The sequence below is a fragment of the Pelodiscus sinensis genome, chromosome 25 (assembly GCF_049634645.1).
Source record: "Pelodiscus sinensis isolate JC-2024 chromosome 25, ASM4963464v1, whole genome shotgun sequence".
In the NCBI taxonomy this organism is placed as follows: Eukaryota; Metazoa; Chordata; order Testudines; family Trionychidae; genus Pelodiscus; species Pelodiscus sinensis.
The window spans coordinates 14,505,693-14,531,259 of NC_134735.1; the positions used below are offsets into that span (position 1 = coordinate 14,505,693).

Consider the following 25,567-nt stretch of genomic DNA (forward strand, 5'->3'; position numbering starts at 1 on the left):
CAGGGCGGCCATAAATGCAGGGGGTCGTAAGTCGGGGGTCACCTGTATTTCAAAATACAGCCGCTCCCCGAGTTGTGAACAGTCGCACTTACGACCAAAACTCCCATGGAGTGGTCATAAAGGCGGTCCCCGGGTTACGAACTCGGCCCGTGCTTACGAACAGCGCAGTCACGTGTAACTCAATGGGGTCCGAGTTCTGAACGGATCGAGTTATGGCCAAGACTCGATCGTAACTCGGAGAGAGGCTGTAACAGAATTGCTGTGTTATTGTTATTTCGATACGTCAGTTCTGTCGAAATAACTGTGCTGTGTAGACACACCCTTAGGTCAGCTCCCTCTGCCGAACACAAGCACCACCGCTCTTGAACGGCACCACTATCCTGCTTCTGCCACCAGCTGGCAAGCCCAGAGACCCCCGGGTGTCTTTCCAGAAGAGGTTTTTATGTCCATTACAGCTGCTCGGCACAGGATCAGGCTCACTCAGGGGAGCAGCTGGACTCCTCCCGCCGTGTGGCAGTGCACAGCATGTTGGCCCTGTGGGCTCAGTATTAGAATAAGGCTGAGGGGACACTGGCAGGAGCACACTGGTCACATCCCAACCCTCACAGCAGCAAATCAGAGAAATACCTTCCCCGGCCCGGCTGTCCTGGACTCTAAAGCGGGGTCATCGCCCTGCGCACTCTGGGAGTAGCTCCTCCCTCTGGCTAGGAACTGGGCGCCCAGGTACCAAGGAACGAAGCTGGCTAGATGTGGACTCTCTAGCTGGCTCCTGGGTGCTTTGCTACCTTTGTAAGACAGATGCAAAAAACAAAAGTATGTGAACTAATATGTCATGATGCTTGGAAATGCCTTATTGGCCCAGTTCCCCAGTTGGTGTAAATCAGCATCGATCCCTTGATTGCAGTGGGATGCTGCTGCTTTACAACAGCTGGGCAGCTGGCCAGCCGAGAGTGCAAGCCCACCTGATGGGGAAGACGGCTTCATTTGTTAGGCTACTACAAATCATCAAGTTTTCCAGTAAAAATGTTTCGGTTGTGGCTAAAAAGCATCCAATTCCGGCCCCTATTCCTCTGCCTATGCACTAAAGGCACGTCTGTAGTGGTGGACCCAGACCCAAACTTCCTCCAAAGTATTGTGCCAGGACAGGAGAGACTCCTTCAGGACCCCTGCAAAACTCCAACCATCCACTCCATCCTAGCCGGAGAAAGCTCTGATTATAGAATCACACACATCTAGTTCAGCCCCTTCCCTGAAGCAGGACTAAGCATTATCTAGGCCAGCGAGGGCAGGTGTTCACCTGTTCTTACAAACCTCCAATGATGGAGCTTCCCCAGCCTCCCCAGGTAACTTGTTCCAGTGCTTACGGACATTTACAGTAAAGATTTTTCCCCTAGTGTCTCAGCTAAATCTCCCTTGCTGTAATTTAAGCCCATTACTTCTTGTCCTGCTCTCGGGGGATAAGAGTGTTAAAAAGAGGAGGAGGATACATTGTTTTTATGTTCTTGAAGACTCTTAGGTTCCTCCTCAGTCTTCTGGAGACTAAACAAACTCCTTTTTTTTTCAATCTGTCTTCAGAATCATGTGTTCTAGGCCTTTAATTCTTTTTCTCTCCAACTTGTCCATGTCTTTCCCGAAGAGTGATGCAGAATAGCACACAGTGATCCAGCTCCGGTCTTCTCAGCACCATGTACAGCAGCAGAATTACTTCTCCTGTCTTGCTTATAGAGCTCCTGCTACTACACCCCTGAATGATGTGCACTTTTTTTGCAGCAGTGTTATACTGTCGACTGGTGTGTACCTTGTGAACCACTGGGATGCCCAGATCCCTTTCCACAGTATCCTTCCTCGGCGGCCATTTCCCATTTCCGAATTGTGAAGTTGTTCATTACTTCCTAGGTGGGGTACTTTGCATCTATCCTGCATATTTCAGACCATTTCTCCGGCTTGGTGGTTGAGTTTGCTGGTGTTGCTGAATCTGCTCCAGTGACCAATCTCCCTTTGCAGATTTGTAATTCTCACAGAGGGAGACATTGTTGAACACGGAGGAGTCCCTTTCCAGTGCCTCAGAGCCAAGAGTCCTCAGCACCAACCACCACCACAACAGGCACGAACTGGTAGGGATGTTAGATATCGATTAATTTAATAATCGTGTAACCATATCAAAACTTAGTGGTTATACGATTATTTTATAGTCCCCAGAAGTGGGGCTGATACATTTCCGGCTCCATTCCTGGGGAGCCAGCAGTCCCTGTACATGGGGGGGCCGAGCTCCCTGTGGACCGGGGCTGGGCCAGCATCTCACGGTGGAGCCTCTGTTTGCGGTGAGCCTGGGCCCACCACAGACAGAGGCTGCTCCACGGTGGCCTCTATTGCCCCACCCACACTTCTGCCTCCAAGCGACTCCATGGGAGTGGCAATGCAGGAGGACAAGCGACTCCGCGGGAGCTGATACGCACGGGCAGCTGGCTTGAAAACCGGCTTTCTGCGTCTAATGGCTCTGCAGAGCCACCTGCCCGCCCTCCTCATCCTCCACACTCCTGCCTCTGTGTCAGAAGCAGCAACATGGGGGTGGAGAGGGTAGGTGGCTCTATGGGATCTGGTGCTACCAGCTCCCACCTTCCCCCACTTGCTGCCTCTGATACAGAGGCAGCACTGTCTGTGTGTGGGGAATGCATGTAGTCAATAGGATTCAAGGGGTGTGGAACCTTTTCCGGGTCAGGGGGCATTGAGCCACAGAAAACCCAGTCACGGGCTGCACACAGGTGAGAAGCAAAAAACCAGAACAAAACCCTCACTGCCGTGGCCCCTGACTGAGGAGAAAGCCACTCCCCATCTTCCCTCGCACACCAGAGCCTAGGAGGACCCAGCTAGTAGATTTTGTATGCTCCTGCCTGACAGGGGGATGGCGGGAGGCTGGAGTGCAAGTGCAGGCTTCCCAATGCTGGGGAGACCCCCTAGCCACATCTAGCCCCCCGGCCTTAGGCTCCCCACCCCCGGATTAACTGATAAACCCAGGCTTACCACTGACTGGTGTGGTCAACTACCCACTGACACCCCTACTAACGGGGTCCAACTAGACTTCAGCACTTAAAAGTAGAGTGCAAAGTAATTCCTGAGCCAAACTCTGAGGGAAACACTGTGGCCCAGTCAGGCCTGCTGACAAGGGGCCAGGTGTCCCAGGGCCCAGGGCTTCCAGCCACTGCAGGGCTATGTCTACATTGGCCGGTTATTGTGCAGGAACACGTCTGCACTGCTATGTGCTTTTGCGCAAGAGCATCCATGGCCGTGTGGCCGCTCTTTTGCACAGGAAAGCTCTGATGGACATTTTAGCCATAGGGGTTTCTTGCACAAGAAATCCCTGCCAAGTGTCCACACTGCCCTCTTGTGCAAGAGCTCCTGCGCAAGAGGGCTTACACCTGTCAAATAAGAGCGTAACTCTTGCACAAGCAGCCCTCTTACCACAGTTTACTGTAAATCTCCCTGCGCAAGAGCAGGTGGGTAGTGTGGACGCTCTGCGGAAGAACGGCCGTTCTTGCGCAATAACTCACCAGTGTAGACATAGCCCAGTAGTGGTGGTAGCTGGAGCCCCGGGTCTTTTAAATCGCTGTCAGAGCCCAGCATGGAGTACTGCACAGCTCCCGGCAGTGCTGAGGCCAGGCGGGAGGGGCTGGCATGCTCCAGTCAGTGCTAAGGACTGGCTTCCCTGCCCCCCCCCCCCACCACACACCCTTGTTCAGGGGCCTGGCAAGTTTGTCAGTTCCCCTGGGCCCAGTTCACAGAGGCACAGGACAGAGCGCTCCCTAGAGACAGGCTAGATGCCACGTGTCACAAGTGGTCCTGCATATGAAGCAGGGCTGGGTTTCCCTACCACACGATCCTTCCGACTCCCTGCAGCATCGGGCAATTGCAATATGGACTCAGGACAACCCCCGGCGAGGCCAAACAATCAGTCTGCAGCCCCCAGGCAGGGCAGGGCAGGGCAGGGCAGGGCAGGGCAGGGCAGGGCAGGGCAGGGCAGATGATCTATGGCCCCTAAACCTCTTGGCAGGGACAGGGAATAACAGCTGGGGGATTCTGACCCTCCAGGGATCAATCAGCCCCAAGCAGGGCACAGCAGACAAACAGTAGCCACATGTAGCTGGGGGACAGGAGGGGAACCCAGGGCCATTCATACTCCTCAGGGCTCCAACCCAGAGCCCTATGAAGCCAGGGGAGTTCCAGTGAAAGATTTCAGCATTGCCTTCTTAGCCAATCCCTGGGCCGCTTCCTCGGGGAGTGCCTGGGCTGGCAGCGGCTCAGCATCCCACTCAGTCTCTGTAATCTGCTGGCTGCTTGTAGTGCAGCCCAGGGCCCGCTGCTTGGGAAGCTGCAAGTGCTTCTGCAGGATCCTCAGCCTAGACAGAGCAGGGCTGGGCTGCCTCCTTTGATCTGTCCCTTGCGCCTGGAGTATGTGCAGCAGAGACCCAGGGGTGTGGTCACCCGGCCCCACAGTGATTGGTCAGGCAGTGTTGGCCCAGTGTAGGGTGGTCAGTAGATACTTTCACACCACAATCAAAGCAACTTCTGGGGCATCAGGGAGGCAGGGCCAGAGATAGATGCAAGTGAGAGAAAAGCTGCCCCACCTGAAGGCAGAAGCCTGAGGAGCATCCATTAGCACTAGCGCGTCAGCCCTATGTGGGGTGAGAGTCTGGGACTTGCACCCGGCGGCCAGCCCCCAAGGGAGCATCAGAGATCATCTCAGACAGGAGGCACCGCAGCGCCGGGGCGCCAGGCTGGAGCAACGGGGAACAAAGGGATTATTTCCTCAGAGAGGCCACTTCAGTGCAATGCTGGAACAGAACTAGTTTGATGGATTAAATCCAACTGTAGCGGAAGAGCCCAGGTGTCACAGGCTGGCAGGAGAGGGAACAAAGGCAGCTTTTAATGGCTCTTCTCCCTCTTCCAAAAGGGCGGGGAACAGAAGAAATAATGTTTAATATCAACTTTTGGGGAATCTTGAAACAGGCAATAAATGCTTTCACGTGCTAAATCTCCCTGGAGATGGGGCTGCTAATGCCACCTTTTATTTCACCACTTTGTGGAGCAGGAAGAAAGCACTGGCTTGAAGGATTCCAAGGTAACGGGGTTAGGGACCCTTTAAACACACTTCATTGGACAGCTCAGCTTTGTTGTTTGGAACCTTCCCTTTTCTCCCCACCTCCCCCCAGGAGACGTTCACTGGCCCGTGGCTGAGCACATCAGGGGGATTAGCAGTGAAGTGTGGAACGAGCCTTTTTGTGATGCTCCTGCCGCCACCACGCAGGGGCTGTGTCCGTTGTGAAACGGAGGGAGCTGATCATCTGAAGTGGGGATACAGACTCATTGAGCCGAGCGACTCTTTCACAAAAGCAGCGGGGAGGAGATGGAGGCAGTAAAGCCTCCAACTGTGTCCGAAGCCCTGACCAGTCAAGCCAGACACTGATCTTTTAAACACTTCATCTCAACAGCTGCATCACCAGCCCTGCCAAGTCAATCAGCAGCTGATTCAAAATATCTTTGGATCTGGCCCCTTAGCTCTTGGCATTTATCTAGCGCCTTCTGCCTACAGATCTCACCTACTTTTCAAGGCAAACCGAGGTGACAAAGATACAGGCCCTGATCCAACAAGCACGTAAGCATGCTTTGTTTCAAGCACACAACCAGACCCACTAACTTAAATGGGATTGCCCGTAGGTGTGAAGTTAATCATGGGCTTACATGCCAGCTAGAGGATTGAAGGGCCAGATTTTTAAAGGTCCTTAGGAATCTAAAGAGGCAGACAAGTGCCAAGGATTTTGAAAAGCACCTAAAACTGAACAGCCACTGAAATCAAGCCAGGCTCTAGGGCCCAGATCTTCAAAGGTTTTGGGGCACCTGCCTATCTTCCTTCAATGGAAGTTAGATGCCTAAATAGCTTTACAAATTTAGTGCTAAAGCGGCAAGGCAAAGTCACACAGGGCCCCTGGGGCAGTCATGTCCTGAACCCAGGGCCACGCCCTCAGGAACTTGTCTGTGACAGATTGAGCAGCTGCTTTGAAAACAGCAGGACCTCCAGCAGAGAAACAATGAAGATACTGAAGTATGCCCAGTGTGACGGAGTATCCTGGGAGTATCGTGTTACATGGCTCAAGTGACTCATGCCAAAGTGGTGGCAGACTACACGGTCTTCCAAGAGTTCGCATAAGCAACCTTCATGCAGGCTTTGGCATTTAACACATCAATAGAGAATGGTCAATAACAGACGCAATGAAAATTAAAATTACAGCCAAAATTTTCAAAATTGTCTAGGAGTTCCAGGTGTGCTCAACTGGAGACATTTGGATTTTCAAAATCACCTGTCACTTTTGAAAATCTTGCCCTACTACCTTGCATTTGCAGCATTCTCTTAAATATTTCCCTTGCTCCTCATTTGTTAGCAAACAGATGCCTCAGTTTGATTTATTTCTGCGGAGAGGTTGTGAAGCAGGAGGGATTTGACTGAACATTTTTTATAAAAGCCAGAGAGATTCAAGCACTCAACATCTAGTTGAAAAGACTTTTCCTTCAGACTTCTAAGGAAGTTAAATATCACTTCCAGAGGGTTTTGATGATGCACTGGCAATATGACATTTGATTAAGTCAGAGTGAGTCAGCTAGCCGTGACACTTCTTAAACTCTACAGATCTTTTCTCATATGCTGAAAATTATTCTTATTCGTGTATCATTATTTCATCTTTTACAGAGTGATGGATATTTTAAAATGCTGAATTGCATAGGAAGCTTCTTGCTGCTATAAAGTCAATTTCCACTTGTAAAGACTACCATTTTTACCCAGTAATGCTATGTTCATTGGTAATCACATGGGCTTTTAAAAAACCCCTCTTTAGCTGCTAGAAGAAAAATGAATATGCGGCAGTGTCCCTTTGAATGTTTTATACCCAAGTACAGAATGACTTTTGTTGGAAGTGCTGTATCACAAGTTATTCCACTCACGGACAGTATGTGGCAAGGGTGGTGCTGATGGATTGGGGTGCAGAGGGTGGGATGCCGTCTCTGGCTAGGGGGGGCAGAGATGAGTTCTGGGTTTTGTCTGCCCTGGGAAGAAAGAACTATTCCAGCTCCCTCTAACTGCAGCAGCTTGGGGCCAGGGAAGGGGTGCCTGTCCAGCAGCAGCAGCTCTGGGCCGGATACCGTGGCCATTGGGGAGGCACCCTCCTCAGGCCCAGCACGGAGCAGCTGCGGACAGGGTGAGGCACCCACTCCCGCTAGCCCCATACGGAGCTGCTGCAGCCGTTCTGCCCTGGCAGCTCCATGCTGGGATTGGCGGGGAGAGGTGCTTCTGGCCTGGCCACAGCAGTTGTGTTGGGGCTGGCTGGGAGAGGTGCTTCTGTCTTGCCTGCGGAAGCTCCATGCTGGGGCCAGCAGTGCTCTATGCAGGCGACCTGAGTACTTGTGTAGGGCCTGTTAGGCAGCTGCGCAGCTTAGAGGGAGCTTAGGACTGGGAGGTTACATTTTATTAGTGAAAGCAGCCGTTTGGACTCTGAGGGTATTGTGGAAATCAGGATTCCTGGGTTCTACTCCCAGCCCTTCCACTGACACAATGTAGGATCTTGGGGAGTCACTTGGGCTACGTCTACACTGCAATGCTATATCAGGACCCCAGAGTATGCTGAAATAGGTATCCTGCGTCTTCACAGCAAGCCTGTTATTTGGGGCTATTCCAACATCCCTGTAAACCTCATTCTAGGAGGAGTAAGGGATGGTTTGGAATAGCACTTTATTTCAAAATTTGTAGATACAAGGTGCTGCAAACTTTGACCAGTGTGTACAACAGCATACTCTGGCATTCATGCAGCAGGTTCCTTTTATGACCCCCTTTGTCTTTGGAATGGACAATACAAAGTGCTCTCCAATGCACACAGTAAAACTGAAAAGCAGAAAACTGGTTTTGCCCTAGTGTTTCAGTTAAACTAATCTGCAGAGTTAGCTACAGCAATAGTAGAGAAGAACCAATCCAACATGGCTCATGACAATTTCATTTAAACCACCACCAAATGTCGTCAAGCAAAAATAGTCTTTATTCAAATTTCATGGAAACAGGGATCACTGTACTTTGCAAGACAGGGAAAATAAAATAAAAAAATTTAATATAAAACAAGGATATTGTCACAATACCAGAATATGGAACTCTACTTTTTATTCCCCTATGGGTTACTGCAGGTATCTGTTTTCTTGACTGTGCTATTCACAACTCTGTAAATCCAAAAATATGAAACAAAAAGTAGTATGAAACTTAAGACTTAGCACTTTCACTAAATGGCATACATCAAAGGGCATCAGTTCAAGGGCAAAAATAGTTGAAGTCACCATACCTACCTATCAGTCATCATTCCAACCTTATAAACCCATCAAAGTACAATGCTCCCTCTCTGTAAGGCTGTTCTTTGAAAAATAAGACAATGTTGGTGTTCTGGTGAGGATCGGGTTACAAAAGGAGATCTTTCTGCTGGTCAGCAAATGAGCTGCATAGCCTTGATCCAGAAAGCATTGCAGAGAAGGACCCTTGTACTGAACAATTACAGACACACCATTAGGGCAGTTAAAAATGTACAGCATTGACATGTGTTCTACTTCAATCACTTGTGCTACAACTACCAAACATGTACAAAAGACTTTTCATATAGTTTCAAGTGTGGTTGCAGCAAGTTTAGGACCTCGAACGAGATCTTGATCTAGATCGGGAAGGTGATTTAGAGACAGATCTAGATCTAGACTTGGACCGGGACCTAGTTTTGGAAATTGACTTTGATCGGGAACGAGATTCTGATTTGACATTTGGTTTAGATTTAGAATTTGACCTAGACCTGGACCGAGATTTGTGACTTTTGTCCATTTCCTCACCCTCATTTTTTACCTCCTTTTTGTCAGATTCTGGTTTTAGATGCTCCTTTTCCTTGGACTCCGATCTGGATCTGGATCTGGATCTAGACCTAGACCTGGACCGGGACCTGGATCGCTCTTGATCTTCCTTCTTTTTCTTCCTGCTGCTAGACTTGCTGTCTCGCTTGCTGCGCCTTTTGCTTTTCTCACTCTTGCTGTGACTCCTGCTCCTACTTCTGCTGTCATCCCTACTCCTCTTCCGTCCTTTCCTTCGGTCTTTACTCTTGCTACGACTCTTGCTACGACTCCTGCTTCTGCTTTTACTCTGCTCTCTGCTCTTGCTCCTGCTTCTGCTTCTAGCCTTGCTCTTCTCCCTCTCTTTACTCCTACTTTTCTCCTTACTCCTACTCCTCTTCACACTCCCCTTCTCCTCTACTCTCTCCTTGCTCCCACTCCTGCTCCTACTTTTACTCTTACTCTTTTCTTTGCTGGGGCTCCTGCTCTTTGCTTTTGCATCATCATTGTTCTGAACAGCATCCTCCACTTTGTCTTTAATTTTGCTCTGGGGTTTCTCTGCACTCCTGCTACGGCTCCTACTTTTATCGTCTTTACTGGGACTCCTGCTTTTTTCCTTTTGGCCTCTGCTACGGCTCTTGCTTCGACTACGGCTCTTGCTTCTGGAACGGGACCCAGACCTGAAAAAGTCCAAGTGGATGAGGACACATCAGCCTTTTGAACATGGCTTGGTTCTCATCTTCTATTGCACTTTGATAAAGAAAGAGTGCCCATGCTGCAGTGTTAGACTGATGCTGCTTACACTTCAGAACATCTGTCCACACTTTCTCCCCCACAAAAATATACCTGGATCTTGATCTACTCTTGGAATGGCTGCTTTTGCTACTTCCACTACGGCTCCTGCTCTTACGAGAGTGCCTGCTTCGAGAGCGAGACCTGAAACGAGAGAACTGACATGAAGTCATTCCACACCCAGGGAAAGAGAAACACCCCTGATCCTGGATCTGTAAAAACCCACATGACTAAGGAGTGACAGCACACCAACAGCTTTCTCCCCCACTTTGGGATTCTTCTGCCTGAAAGTATTTTACAGACTGTAGATGGGGGCTCTAGAAAAACCTATGAATCACCCCAGCACAGTATTTTATTGCTCGTTTATATATACTGGAAATGCTGCGACTTCTTGAATTGAACACGGCTGCCAATCTGAAGCAAAAGCACAAGTCTGCAAGTGAGGGAAATGAAGACTAGTAGGGATGTCAGTGTGTAGATGACTACATGGGCTTATTGTTTAATCCTGTAGCATTCCCTTGTCACCCACACTGCTGCCTCTGTCAGAGCCAGCAGCAGCCTGTCTGGGGGGGGTCCGAGCTCCCCACAGACAGCAGCTATTTCGGCACCCCATGGAGCAGCCTCTGTCCATGGGGAACTCGGACCCTCCATGCACAGGGGCTGCTGCCATCCCACACAGGGTGGCACAGGGCTGCCTGGGAATGCACTGGTCCTGCCCCCCGGGGATTACTGAATAGCCATGTAACCACTACCATCTGAGGCTTTTACACAACTATTCAGTTACATGCTATCTAACATCCCTAAAGACTAGCCCTTTTCAAATGCAATCAGGGAAATTCTGGGTACAGGAGACATTTACCCAAAAGACAATTTAGTCAGGACATGGTTCGCCTCCCCTTCTCCTGCAAGAAATGCTATGTGCTGATGATCCTAAGTGTGTGGGTCTAACAGTACTTCCTCTTCCATTTACGCAGAGATTTTACCCAAAAGTCAAACGTATTTTTCCTGGAGTAAAAACTTCAAGTCTTGCCTGTAAATTACAGGGTCTGCGTTTCTTCAAGTATGTGTCGGGGCTGTCTTACCAAATCCCACACTACTAACCTACAGAGAGTTGACCATGAAGATTTTCCATTCTGTTGAAGCCCTCTTCTTGTGCTAAACTGAACACACTACGTAAATAGCCAACCTCTAGGGAAGAGTGGATGTCTCCCAAAAGAGAAATGATACAGTGGGCAATGGAGTGGAGGACTTCTACGGACACTTCTGTACATTTACTTCTGCCACTTCCATGCTTTCACGCTGTGTTAAAGGGCACTAGAGTTTAGTCCAGGAGCCTACAGCACGCCAGTGTTGTCTGTGCAGTGTCCAGTCCGGTGGCGTTACAGTGACAGGCACTCCTCAGTACTTTGGTAAAACAAATAGTTATTATAGTCGCACGCCACCCCATAAACAGTGGCTCCAGTCTCCTTAGGCCTTCGTTTCCCGCTGATTTGGTCTGTCACCAAAACTCCCATTCCCTCTAAGGAATGATATGCTGGCATTCGATACTTGATTAGACTGGGGTTTCTCAAGCTGGGGTCCGCCAGGGAAGTCCAAGGGGGTCTATGGGCCCCACTGACCAACTCCTCCCTTTCTCCCTGACCCTCGTGGGGCAGGCAGCCTGGGGCTAAGGCAGGCTTCTTGCTCTGGTTCGGTGTTGCTTTTGGAAGCAGTCGCCAGGTGCCTGCAGCCCCATAGGTCATGGATGGCCAGGGAGGCTCAGTGCTCCACCCCACCTGAGTCCCAGTTCTGAAGCTCCTACTTACTGGGAGCCGCGACCACTGGGAGCTATGGGGAGCACAGACTGTGGGTGGGAGAGCAGCATGCGGCACCTCACTGGCTGTCCATGCACTTAGGGGCCAAAGGGCATGGCAGCTTCTTGGGAGCCAGGGTACAAACTACTAGCACACCAGCTCCTCATCCCTAGTCCCACCTCAGAGCCTGCATCCATAGCCAGAGCTTGCTCCTCATCCTAAGTACTTTCCCACCCTAAACTCCACTCCTGATGCCTGCACCCCATACCTGTTCCAAACCCCAATCCTCCATCCCAGTCTGGAACCCCCTCCAGCACCTCAACCCTCCCATCCCTCACCCTACCCCAGAGTCCAAAACTCCAGCCAGAGCCCTCAACCCCCAGCCCAGCACCCTCATCTGCACCCCAAAACCTCATCCCTGGCACTATGCTAGTCCCTGAACCCCCAGCCAGAGCCCTCACCCCTCCCACACCTCATCCTCCTGCCCCAGCCCAGTGCAAGTGAGTGTATATTGGAGGGGGTAGGGGAAGTGGAGGGAAAGCCAGCAATGGAAGGATGGGAGATGGAGTGAGGAGGTGGTGGCGGGGGGCTTGGTGAAGGGACAGGGCAAGGGGTCCCTGAAAATGTTTACATCAAAATGGAGGGCCTTGGGTTGCTAAAGTTTGAGAACCACCAGATTAGACTACAAGAGCCATTGCTGTGTTACGAACACACATACCTCGAATGGCTTCGGCTTCTGGAATAGGAGCGGCGCCGTCTGGATCCCGGCCTGTCTTCCACTAACCTAATCTTTCTGCCATTTACTTCTGTCCCATCCAGTTTTTCAAGGGCTCTTTTCATATCAGAATAGGATTTGAACTCAATCACACCTTCATTTTTTCTCCCTTTGTGTGCGTCTGCATATGTCACTTCGCCTGCCTGACGCATATAATCCTGGGAAGAAAGAACAAAACCATTGCCTTTGAATCCACAGATTTAGGGTTTCACGCTGATTCTGTTTATTCCCCCACACTGCTCATTTCAGCTTCTCTTTTGCATGCAGGAAGTAGTATTGGTTGGCTTGCCTAAGGCAAGCAGGGGGGAATAGCTCACTTTTGTACCATCTTAGTTCTAATTAGTACTGTGCCAGGTTCCTGTAATTGTGCTCAGAAGCCCACATGGAATAAAACAACCAATCAGCAAGGACCAGCTGATGGTAGTGGAAATTTTATACAAAAATGATTTTTGCAGGAGCAGGTCCAGATTTCTGAACAGGCCAACTAAAAACACTGCAGCAGTCATTTTGATGCATATTATTATTTGAAAGGAGTAACCTGGATGCAGTAAATATGCTCTGGATTGAAGCAAGTGTTTCCTCACTTTAAAAACTGCACATTTGCACTCGGACTTTTTACGACCATGTTTATGAAGCCTTGTTTTTAAAAAATGGGAACAGTAAAAAGTGACAGAAGGCCACCACCACAAAGGGCGAGCCCAGGCATTGCCGCTTACCCTCACCCTACTGCCTAGCTAGCGTCTTGCAGATTTGCCCTGCAGATCCTGTTTTCCAGGAAGGAGAGAGAAATTCAGTCTCTGGTCTCTCCAACTGCTCCACACATTTGTTTATCATGACCACAGAGCTTCTGCCCCACCCCAAACAGCCGACTTTCTATCAGCACTGATTCGATCTGCACTTCGTGTGAGAGGTCAGAATTGTTTTCAGTTCTTAAGTCAGACTCCTGTCTTGAGATGCTTTAGTGCTACTCAAACCCCACCAGCTCCCTGAAACCTGAATCCAGCACATGATTACTCCATTCCAAGCTCAAATTGCTTCCAGTAACAAAGTGAGATATAAAGACAAGCTACTGGCGGCTTACAGTGTTCTCAACAACACAAACTGCTATTTAAACTAGACCCAAATGATAGATCTAGTAAATTAGTTTTCACAGAACAAGAAGCAGTTGATACGCTTTATATCTGAACAATATTCAGCTTCCAAACAACCCTGTGATACATCAGTGTTCTCTCAATTTTACCAAGACAAAGCAGTTAAGTGATTTGCTCAAGGGTGCAGAGCGTACTCATGGCCGAGCCGGGACTGCCTCTCCGGAGTTCTGGCTCCCACTCAGACCCAAAGATCAGGCCTCTGATCCACTTGCAAGTTTTCAGCAAGTGAAACATGAATTCTTGGTGGCTCAAGGGGAAAAGCACAAATTGAAGAGGCACCTGAAGAACAAATAAGTGTGTTTAAGCCATTCACAGCTGGCAGGATGGCTGACCAGCATCATAAGAATGCTCTTTATATAAAAAAAAAGTAATCTCTTACACAACTGGAGGCACAGGATAAAAGCACTACAGGAGGAGATTTCACATACACACAATCATAATCACTACACGTGCTGTGGCCTAGAGAGTTACCTGAGTGCCTATTACAGAAAATCACATTCAGCTCCTTCATTTATCATCATTTTTACCTTTTCAACTGAAATTGTCAGATTGCTCTTGGGTTGGGAGAAAATTTTTCCAGAAGTTTCCTCAAAAATGGATGAATTGCTTTCATGTGAAAACATGTAGTCTTTTGGCTAAGGATTGGAACTTTTTTCAAACACCAGCACCCTCAAGAAACTGATGGAGGAAACTTCAAATTTAACAGCTAATTCCTAGGTCACAGACGAGCCTTTCGTTGGTCTGACAGAAGTCTGATTTGACTTGGCAGAGTTTTAAAGGTATGTTTGTTTTCATCTTGACTTACATGCACAAGCTTGTGTTAAACTAATGTTCTCCTGTCATGAATAGGAGCTGCTAAAGAGAGTTTAATTTACCTGGAGAGTGAGGAAAGGGTTAAGCAACTCTGAAGATGCACCTGGGGAAGGGGACTTTGGGCATTCAGCCAATGAAATGCAGAAAGAAATTTCAAACCAAGAGAGGGGTCTCCCTCCCCCCCAACCCCTTACTTTGTTTTCCCCAGGCAGCAGGAGAAATGGGCTCTCCCAGGAACAGACTTCTTGAAACGTGTAAGTAGGGAAAAATTTAGATAGTCCATCAGATTTCAATCCATGGCTTTTAACACCCAGTCATTTACTATGCTTGCAACAGTAGTCTTGTTTTAATAATAAAAGTGTTTTCTTTGTGATTAGGTTAACTGGTATTGGTTGATTTTTGTGTTCTTAAACCTAGTGCTTAAGTTACCCAGGAGAAGCAGAGCCACATCGTTCTCTGCGGATTACCTCTGGTTGTTTTCCCAACTCCAAGCAAAATGGAGGTTGGGGGCAGGGAGAGAGCTTTGCCTCAGGGAGGGGAGTTCAAGTGATCTCTTCCCTAGAAAAGGCTAATTTTATATTTTTATTTATACTTGGTGGTAGCAAACCAACTGTCTTTCTTTTGCATCTCAGGGAAACAGAGAAACAGACCAAACAAGTTTGCCTCTGGGAGTTAGAAACAGGTTCTTACAGCATTTATTCTGCTAGTCGGCCCCCATATCTACACACGAAGTGCCAGGTTGGGAAACTAAGTCATGACATCTCCTAAAAGACCATTTATAACATGCATGTATATGTACCTAAAGTGGAACGTCTCAAGATTCCATACAATGACATATTGCTTTTGAATGCATGTATTTGTATATGCATACTACTTCAAATATGTATTCTTACTCATTGCACTTACTAGAGAGAGAGGTAAGTGGAGGGGGCGGGGGGAGAAAGTGTCTGAAGTCCAATATTTCCAGTGCAGAGGATACGTTTGGAGCGATTCTAGATAGCGTTCTCTCTTAAGAAGCAATGCTTAGTTGGTACAATCACCATATGTTCACACAATTTCCTTGGACTCACAATCACCACATCATTTTCACCCTTTCTGATCTTCAACTCTAGCAGAGTAAAGAAAGGCGTCCCCTACCTTTAAATCTTGCCAACTGCAACGGCTTGACAGATTTTCCACGATCAATCTGTACTCTGTACGGGTGGGAGGACCGTACTTATCTCTTCCACTTCTTCTATAACCATATCCACCTTTAGGAGGTGACAAGCAGACAGTAATATTCAGCTGAGGAGATGGAGTGGCTTAGTCTACCCCCAGATAGATAAACTACTCTATCCAATATGTCAGCAAATACATTTAATCTTCACCCCACCCTCTAATCTAAAATAGATTCTCCTCATTTAAAACATAAAATTAGAGAGATAAAAACATTTAAAAAATGTAACATTTACTACCCCATAATTACAAGGATGTAAAATTATAATTACAGTTACAGTTAACATGCAATTAAATTAATATTAAACATTAATTTTTGAAATAAGAAACCAAATCACTAAAACCAGTTTACTCATGTTACTTACATTGATTAAAGGTTTTCTGAATATTTGATATGAATATAGATTTTCAGGCACCTATTTCAGTTTAATCTCATCTGTCTCTAACCCTTGGGATCCTCACCACCCAGGTCTAATGGGAAAAGGTTGCGGTCGTCACATGGCTTCCTTTTTTGGTCAGCCAAGGGCCACAAAGGTCAAAGAGCCACTCATGGAAAGGTAACCCAAGGTCAGCAAATGGAACAGGCAGTCATCTTAGCCTCAAAGGACACTTTTAATTAAAACATTGAGGTCTTTGTTAAGTCTATGTTAAACAATCACATCACAAAAACAAATACTTACAAAATAAGCAAATCAATAATGGTACAATAAATAGTGTTCATACAGTTATTAATTAGTTAATTAAGTAAATTAAAATAAGTTTATACAATTAGCAAATTGATAAATATCCAAATAAATATTTACATTAACAATTACAAAAACAACTATTCAAACTTCATATCATTACTGTCTTTTAAAAAATTACTGGTTTTTAAAAGTGAAATATAATAAAAAAGTCACCGAGATACAAATGCATTAGTGCTTACTGCGTCCAGAACCATAACTGCTGTCACGTCGGGGGCCCCTGGCATGTTCAACGATAACTCGCTCCCCACAAAGGTCTTTGCCATTTAGCTCATAAACAGCATCATCTGCATCACGCAGATCGTCAAATTCAACAAAACCATACCTAGGAGGAGACAAACGCGACTTAGGCAAAGCCGAATGACCCATATTGATATTCACCAAGGGCAATTCCTATCACATATGGACGTTCCCTGTTGATGGAACCTGGCCACAGAACATGCTTCCCAATCTGTTGGCTTACAAAGCATGGTACTACACTTCTCTTTCATCATTTACTACAGTCCAGTCCAGTCCAGTGGTTCTGGCAAACAGGACTGGTTTATTAAGAGACCTGGGTACCATTCTTGGATCTGTCACAGGCTTTGCTAGAAAGCTAGGAGATCTTGAGCGACCTCAGTTTCTCACTTGAACCAGAGGCATTCAACCACCTCAGTGTTTGCAAATGGCTTGAACTCCTGAATCAGAAGGTGCTACAAGACAGGAAAGTATTAAGGCATGTCAAGAAAGGGAGTTTATCAGAGAGGCTGGATAACTCCACTGGAGGCAGTACTGAGGTGTCCAAGAAATGTGATTAGATGTTATGGCACTGGGATTGGGCACATAGTTCGTTAGGATTTTCAAGGTAGCCTTGTACTAAAGAGCTTCCCTTAAAGCCATGGTGTCCAACATGCTAGCTACATGTAGCTATGTGGCCGGTTGGGAGTGGCTAGTTTGCTGTAGCTTCAGAACTGGTTGGACACCATGGCCATAAAGTCACCATTCAAACTGCTCTACCAAGCCACCTAGAAATTATCATTTAATACGAATGAGAGTCATGAATAGGATATGAATGGCTCCAATACTGCAGGTGCTGGGTGTGTGGATGTCCCAGGCCTGAATCCGGAAGCTGCATGCAGAGTAGAGTGGTGCAGTACTGGTCCTAGTTCTGCTAGTCATAAGACCTTCAGACAGAGACCTTGCAAAACTTTCCACAAAAATACACCCATGCAAGCTTACGCTTGAAACAAAAACTGCAGCAGCTTTGCTCAGGATTCTGGACTAGGGATGTGAATGGTCAACTGGTTAAACCTATAAGCATCACCCTTAACAGGTGATGCTTATGGGCTCTGGTTAACCAGGGGGAGGCTGGAACAGCTCCCTGTTTGCTGTTCCTGCTGCAGCCCAGTTGGTGCAGCCTCTGTCCATGGGGGGAGAACGGGGGGGGACAGATACTCCAGGCCAGCCAGAGTGGGCCACTCCAGCCCAATCAGGTTGGAGTGCCCTTCCACCTAGTTCCTTTAAGTTTAACCAGTTAAACAATGAAAGAGGATTTTACATCCTACTCTGGACACACATGGGGAGACAGGAGGTGGAAGATGAATCTTAAAACTAAGACTTAAATTTAAATGGACATTTCTGAGCACTGTTAATTACTGCAAGACAACAATACAGGAGAGCCATAATAAGTCACTTAGGGCGTGTCTAAACTATACCCCTCTGTTGGCAGAGGGATGTAAGTTAGACACATTGAAAGTGCAAATGAAACTGGTATTTAAATATCCTGCACTTCATTTACATAATGGCGGCCGCCACTTTTTTCCGAAACGGGGCTTTTCGGGGAAAAAAAAACCGAGCAGGTTAGATGGGGCATTGACAGAAATGTCCCGTTTCGAAGGATCCTATACTCCTCAAAAAACTGCCTTTTTTTTTTAAAGCCTTGTTTTGAAAAAAAGTGGTGGCCGCTATAATGTAAATGAAGCACAGGATATTTAAATCCCGGCTTTATTTGAACTTTCAATACGTCTAATTTATATCCCTCTGCTGACAGAGGGGTATAGTTTAGACGTACCTTTACTGTGCTGATTTAAAGGTGCACTAAAAAGTTAATGCCAACACTTCCAATGCGAATGCTCAGACTCAAAGAATCTAAATCCATTCAGTGGTCCAATTTCAGAGGTGCCATTGAGATCAATGAAAAGGGCAGGCTGCTAGGTAGCTAATCTGTCACACTGAAGAATAGCAGGAGTAGGGTTTTTTTTTTTTTTTAATTATACTGATATTTATCTTTTCTGAAGTTTGAGATCATAATTGGTCATGGTCAAAAATTTTCAAATTTGAAGTTAATAAAAAACAGGGACACTTTTTTTTAAACAAGAGTTTTTCTATTTTTTTGCCAAGCATAAACTATAACCCATTTTACATATGGGAAATTTAAGGCAATGAGATGACTTGTCCAGGGCCACGTGGCAACAAAGTTGGGAAAAACAATCCGATCTCCTTGCTGTATTAACAGTAACTGATATTTTACAGCAAAATATGAACCAACCCCAATTATTCAAATGGCTGGGGGGAACATACCAGAAACTGTAGACAATCTAGGTTCAGATAATCAGAGTTCACCTATGCTTGAAATCCATTTCCCCTTCACTTACCTTCCAAGACCCAAGTTCAGGCTTCAGAGTCTCCCCTGCAATAGCTGATGGCATCACAGCCCCGTACAGCAGTACAGGGAGCCCCGTTTCAGCTGGCTGCAACATCTCTGGCTGCTGTAGGGCAAACAGAATCCTGAACTCAGGTCTGAGCATGCAAGTAAAGGAGGAAATGGTTTTACACATCTTTGTTTCAAATTTAAACATCTATGCAATTTACGTGCACAAATTCTGCTCTCTCAGCTTGGGCTGTTTAGATAATAAATGTTTTTATTTCCTCCTTTAGTACCCATTGAGCACTAGAATAGCTTTACTAAGCAAACATGAAACATTTGATTAAATATTTAACATAAAAATGCTTGTCTGGCCACTGCAAGTTATCATCATAGCTGCATTTTCATGCAAATACTGGTCTCAAAGGGGGGGCAATGTGCGCTGAATGGTGGCTTGGAGTAGGGACGTTAAATATTGGTTAATTGAATAGTTGATTAACCTCGTGAATTCTTATCAGTTAGTTGACTAGTCTATAGTCCCTGGGCAGCCCCTGTCTGGAGGGGAGGGGTCTGTGCTCCCGAACCCGCCATGAGCTAGAACCGAGCTAGGCTGCTTGCATACCTGGCTCTTGATACACTTTAAATACAGAGCTGCAGCAGGGGTAGGTTCAGGACCCAGTGCAAGTCGGGACTGAGGTAGGGTGCTGGCCAGCCTGCTAAAAAGTTTACTGGCAAGGGGTGGGAGGAAAATGCATGTAGTCTATAGCATTAACCTAAAAGCTTTTGCTTATCGGTTACTCGGTTAATCGACTGTACTATTACATCCCTAGCTTGGAGCTGTACATTATAATTGTTTCATCACAGCAGTGAACAGATCTATGAGATGGATCAATCCAGCTTTACTTTGTCATTACCCCGCCCCCTTTCTGTTTGCAAAAAAAGAAACAATCCCCTTATATTGAGTTAATATCTCAATTACTTTGCAGCACTCTACTTGTAGTTATCCCACTCCTTGATTAGGTGCTTCCCTCAGTGACAGGAATGCCAGACAAAGCTTTTGAGACAAGAAATGAACAAAAATATTGTTAAATACACTTCAAGAGTGGGAATTTCAGGTCCTAATATCCGATCTACAAACCTATTCTTTCTAAAGAAGGGGTGGGGAACCTTTTCGGAGGCCAATGACCCACAAAAAATTAGTCTGACATGGCAGTAGGGTGAAGGGACGCACTGATATGGCGTCCAACTGAGAAGGAGAAAGACACTCCTCCACATCCCCCTCACACACCAGTCTAGGGGGTTCCAGTCTAGTAGATTTTATGTGCTCCAGCACTGTGGCGGGGCAGCAGGGGGTGAGGATGGGGCACACTGGAGCGCCAGTGCAGGTTGCCTAGTGCTTGGGGGGGGAGGGCGGGGTGGGACTGGACCTTTGAAGCTGGATCTATGATTCTAGGTTCCCCATCCCTGTTCTAAAGCGTCAAGGGAACTTAAACAGGCAAACTCCAGCAGCACTGTAAAATCTAGCAAGGTTGGAGCACTGGTTTAGGACTGCCAGAAGAATGCAGTTGTCTTCAGAGTTACTGACACCATCGTCTACAGAATTTTCCTTGATCAGCACCAGAACTGCTTAGCAGGCTCCAATAGGTACCATGTTACGCCTTCTTTCCTCCTGTCCCCAAAAGAATGCTGTATATTTGTCTCATCCCCCGCATAAAAACAGGATCAACAGTATGTATTTTAGGGTTGCTTACATGTTAAACAGGTATCATGTGATGGATGGGGGGGGGGGGAGGAGAAATCATGGAAGGGGGATAACTGTTTTTAAAGAACATTAAAGTCAAACCACACAACCCAGAGATACTGGGTTATATTGAACCACCTCTCAAAATATACACATCACACCACAGTTTCAAAACCATAAACTACTATCTAGAAGTGTAAATTCATACCACAAGAAACCATAACTGTGGACACAACCCTAACTATAGCAATTTAATCTGTTGTCATGTGGCAGTATGCAAGTAAATCTTCTTTTAAAGATCTACTGATACTGCTTTCAATGTGCCATAAAACTGTGTAATAAAAGCATCAATCCCCTTTACTTTGTATTGGGTAAAACACCATCATTTACTGTCCATGATCAAAACCAAAAAACCCTGCAAAAGCATGCACCCTGATTTCTACTAACTTCAACAGATGAGGCCACCTTAAAGAGTTTTTATTAAAGCTGAAGAGAAATGGGATTTGTTTAACCTGTTTAAGGTCCCAAATCATAATTGGAAATTTACTTCACTTATTCAGCCATTTCCTGATCTATATGATGCTTTAGGGACATTGGATCCATATTCTCCATTCTGCCCATGGGCAAGAATACTGATATTTGACCTGTCCTCGCCTGTGCCAGTTAAATATTCCTTGCTCTGGTGGTAGCACTTAACACAGCACTTTGCTCAGTAATTGACTATTGGGATTAGGGATGTAATGGTGTAGTCAATTTACCAATAAGCAAAAGCTTACAGGTTAATGCTATAGACTACATGCATTTCCCACCCCATCCCCACTTGCCAGGAAATTTTTAAAGCAGTCTGGCCAGCAGTCTGGCTCAGTTCTAGCTTGAAATGGGTCCAGGACCTACCCCTGCTCTGCATTTAAAGTTTATTAGGAGCCAGGTGGACAGGTGGCCTGGCTCAAACCAAGTCTGGGAGCTCAGACCCGCCCCAGACAGTGGCTGCTGCCACCCCATGCTGCTGCCTCTATCAGGGCCACAGGCAGCTGATCTACGAGGGGATCTGGTCTTTAAACTCAGACAGAGGCAGCAGCGTGGAGTGGCAGGGGGCCCCTCAGGACAGAGGCTGGAGCGCACTGGCTACCAGCCCCGTCCCCGGGACTATAGACTTAGTTGACTAACTGATCAGAATTCTAGAGGTTACTTGACTATTCAATTAGCCATTATTTAACATCCCTAACTGGGATCACATACTGCTCTACATGCACCTAGGTACTGAATGCCCGTTCCTGATGCACAAAGGAGGTGTCAACAAGCTTTCCTGGGGCTTGTGAATGGACTCCTCTGGAGCCCCTGACAGGCTGAAATCTGGTAGAGTTCTAAAAAGCACATACTTCAGCTGGTGCTAAAAATGGTCACTCTTCTCATTGCCAGTTTATGCTAAACCTTCACTAACTTCAATGGAGATGCATGGCTCTACACCAGGACCCCAATGGGCGTGTAGTCTCCTGTGGCTTAGTTACTGACAGAGTTGCTTAGTGTTTCATTTGACCCCAACCGGATTCTAAATAGAATAAGGAAAGCTAGCTACAGTATCTTCCTTTTTTTAAAGCCAAACCACAGTTTCAGTTCACATGCTTCCCAAACATGGACTCTAATAAGCCTAGGCCCATTGCTTAATCTACTTGACCACTCGCATTCCCCTCCACCCCCACACTGCCTCTGTATAAGAGACAGTGGGGCAGGGGAGGGAAGAGGGGGAGAGAAAGAGGAGCAGAAGCTGGTGGGGAGCCTGCTTAAAAGCTAGTTCTCCCCCCAGCACTGGCTCTGCGTTGCCACCTGCCCCTATCAGAGGCAGCAGCTGGGGGAGGAGGGAAAGGAGGGAGGGAGAAGGAAAACGAGGGGAGACAGGAGAGTCTGCTGCAAAGACAGCCCGAGCTGGCCATGGACAGAGGTTTCTGGGGGGGAGGAGGGAATGGGAGACTGTCTCAAAGCAGCCTCTGTGGGGAGCTCAGAAACCCTGCAGACAGGGACTGCTGCCTCGTATCAGGGCAAGAAGCAGCCGGTCCATTAGGGAAACTGGTTTTTAAACTGGCTCCCCATGTGGACCGGCTCCTGCCTGGCCCCCTCCACTGCTGCCTCTGATAGAAAGGCAGCAGCGCAGGGTGGCAGGGGGCTCTCTGGAAGTAGGACTGGATTGCACTTGCTACCAGCCCCTCCCCGGAGGACTATAAAACAGCTGACTAACCACTAAGAATTCATGTGATTAGTCAACTATTCAATTAACTGATAGCTAACATCCCTGGGACAAATATCCAGCCATGGGCAAGAATACTGAAATACTCCAGTTACTGCTGATGATACTTCCTTGCAGTGCTTTCTAAATGTGGTGACATGAGTTAATACAGTGAATTTAATTAGGAAGCTCTTCCAGGGAATTACAAGGGTTCTGGTGAGATGACATATCATGAAGTCACTGCTTACATTAGTAACATAGCTTTCCACAAGGACTTTTTCTTTATTACAGCATCCATTTAATAGCAAATGCTAGTTAATTATCTAATTTGTACTTGCACCTACCTCAAACACCTGGCTTGGTTTCTGCAAAAAGGTGAATTTTTTTTTATTGCAGATTTACTAAAAACAACAAAGTGCTGCTTTTGAACTATGACCAGTGGGAAAGGGAAAGATGCAACAAGAGAAACTTTTCCTGCTATCAAATGAGCCACTTATAAATGAAAGGCTGAACTTTGAAAATGTCATGCAAATAGCTGCCAAAGAGAAAGTCAAGCCATAAGTTTGAAAGAGAAAGCCTTTTAAAAGTTAACATCTGAAAATTGCACACTGCACATATGTCCAGTACAAAGTGTTACTAAATTTGACAGTCTGTAGTTGGGACTACTGAGCTACACATTCTTGCATCAGCAATGTATTTTAGTAGACACTGAGAGGTCAATTTCACCACAGGAGTCTTGAGAGCACTATGAGGAGTTAACTAAGATTCCATAATGGAGTTTGCATACCCTCCTGGAGAGCTGTAGCATCGCTTTAAGTAGACCAAAGCTATCACAAACAGCTGTGTCAGCAGTGCGGCAGTTGCAATTAACTTTGGCCAAGATGTATATGTATTCTATTCCAGCATGCTTGTTAAACTATCCCTGGATGCATTTTTATGGGGTTAGAGGTCTTAAGATATACAGAATGTGTACTCAAGCCAAGTTAGTTGCTGTAGGATGGTTACTTTGCATTCACCATTTTAAATGAAATGTTATCAATGAATTAACAAGCGTTTTATATTCCAGACGTACTGGCTAGAGATAGATATAAAATGATTGCAATATTACACTCATTCTTTTGAAAATGTGCTTATGATATGAATGTGACATAAGATGCGCCTTATGCAAGATAACTCATCCAAGTTATTATTGGAAAGCACGATTTACTGAATATGCTTATCCTATTTGCATGCATTTTTTTTTTTTTTTTTACCTGAAGTCAGGAATATTAGCCATGTATCTGCATATGAACCATGCTACTTTGGGTGACACCCACAGTAACTCTTCAGGTACTACAGTAAACTTCCGATAATCTGGCACCTTTAGGACTATGATTATAGGAAAGAATTCACTTGACATTTACTGTTACTAAAGCTTCTAAAAGACAATTCTCCTTTTGCCACAGAGTCTGCATTCAATAGGACTATGGTCCTTTAATCGAGTAAAAAAAATTCCAATCAAATGTGTCCGAAAGCTTAGGTTTTGTTTTTAAAGGCTTGTTTTTACTGAGTCTACAAAGCAATAAATGCAATGGGAGAATATTTACAAATATTCACAGTATATGCAAACACTGCACCAAAGTACTAGCACAGGAGAATATGAAAGCAAGACACTTCTTTCATTTTTGGCCAAGCAGAGCTAAATGCAAATAGAAGCAACATGAATAAACGGTGAAAAATAAGCTGGTACCAATAATCAGGGCTCGCCAGCCGCGTGGAACTGCACGCTGTGCATGCGCTGATTGTGCTGTGCGGCCGCACCAGGCTAAAATCTACTTGCCATGGGTGAGTAGATTACATTAATTGTCGAGCCCTGCCAATAATAAACAGATACCTGGCTCCTACTGCACTTTTCCATCCACAGATCTGAAAGCATTTCACAAAGATGGGGAAGCTCTGGGGCAGGGGACACGGTCTATATCCTTTGCTGAAGTGTGCCAGTAAGCTATCAGCATTAAATAAAGTAACCTCGTTTTTCAAGTGAGGAAACTGAGGTACAACTGACTTATTGGAGGTAATAGCAAGCAAGAGCCAGAAATGGAACCCATATTTCCCCAAAACCTACCCCTGCGCCGAATCAGTTTCTATAAGTAAAAGGTAAGAAAGCTAGATTGTTCAAGTTATTATAGGATCACTGGATCCCTGCATATGGTAAAGGCCAAAGGCAGCACTTCTTTACCAGCCTCAAGAAGCATCTGAAATAGATGAGAATAGTGACATTTGATTTGTTGGTTGTTATAACAAGATCATGATCTGAATTCTGTGCTACCATACTAAACAGATTATGCTCCCTATTAAGGATGTTAAGGACTAGGCAACTAGTTGATTGATGTTAAGGACTAGTCAACTAGGGGGGGTATTTCAAAGCGGCAGCACCGCATGGAGCCTGTACTCCAGACTCTATGCAGTGCTGCCCCTTTGAATTTCTGTGGGACCCAGTCAGCTGGGGAGTCCTCAGCTGATCCCAGGCTCCATGAGGTGCTGCCGCTTTGAAATGCCAAGCGGAGCCCAGGATCAGTTGAGAGACCAGAGCTGAACAGGGGCTCCGCACGGCCTTTCTACGGAACCTGGGGACTCCCCAGCTGACCCCAGGCTCGAGCGCAGCATTTCAAAGCTCACAGAGTAGGGGAGTCCCCAGCTGACCCTGGGTTCCGGGAAATGCTGTGTGGAGCCTGGGGTCAGCTGGGGACTGCGTGGCATTTCAAAGTGGCAGCGCTGCATGGTCAATAGGCACTTCCGCATTCATCCTTTGAAATGTACAAAGCTGGC

General features: G+C 46.5%; 1 protein-coding gene across 4 annotated transcripts in view; it reads right to left on the reverse strand.

Moving 5' to 3' along the window:
- Positions 1–8,057: 8,057 nt before the first annotated feature.
- SRSF4 (serine and arginine rich splicing factor 4) overlaps positions 8,058–25,567 on the reverse strand; it is a 28,389-nt gene continuing 10,879 nt past the window's right edge. The window contains exons 2-8 of one of the 4 annotated variants that reach the window (XM_075908803.1): positions 19,777–19,851; positions 18,808–18,921; positions 16,331–16,499; positions 15,354–15,466; positions 12,196–12,410; positions 9,739–9,828; positions 8,058–9,572 (exon numbers count right to left, since the gene is read on the reverse strand). In XM_075908803.1, the coding sequence (XP_075764918.1) occupies positions 8,705–9,572; positions 9,739–9,828; positions 12,196–12,410; positions 15,354–15,466; positions 16,331–16,346 (1,302 nt within the window). In that variant the 5' untranslated portion in view covers positions 16,347–16,499; positions 18,808–18,921; positions 19,777–19,851 and the 3' untranslated portion in view covers positions 8,058–8,704. The remainder of the gene's footprint in view (positions 9,573–9,738; positions 9,829–12,195; positions 12,411–15,353; positions 15,467–16,330; positions 16,500–18,807; positions 18,922–19,776; positions 19,852–25,567) is intronic. The other 3 variants (XM_075908802.1, XM_075908804.1, XM_075908801.1) reach the window with 3 other exon arrangements.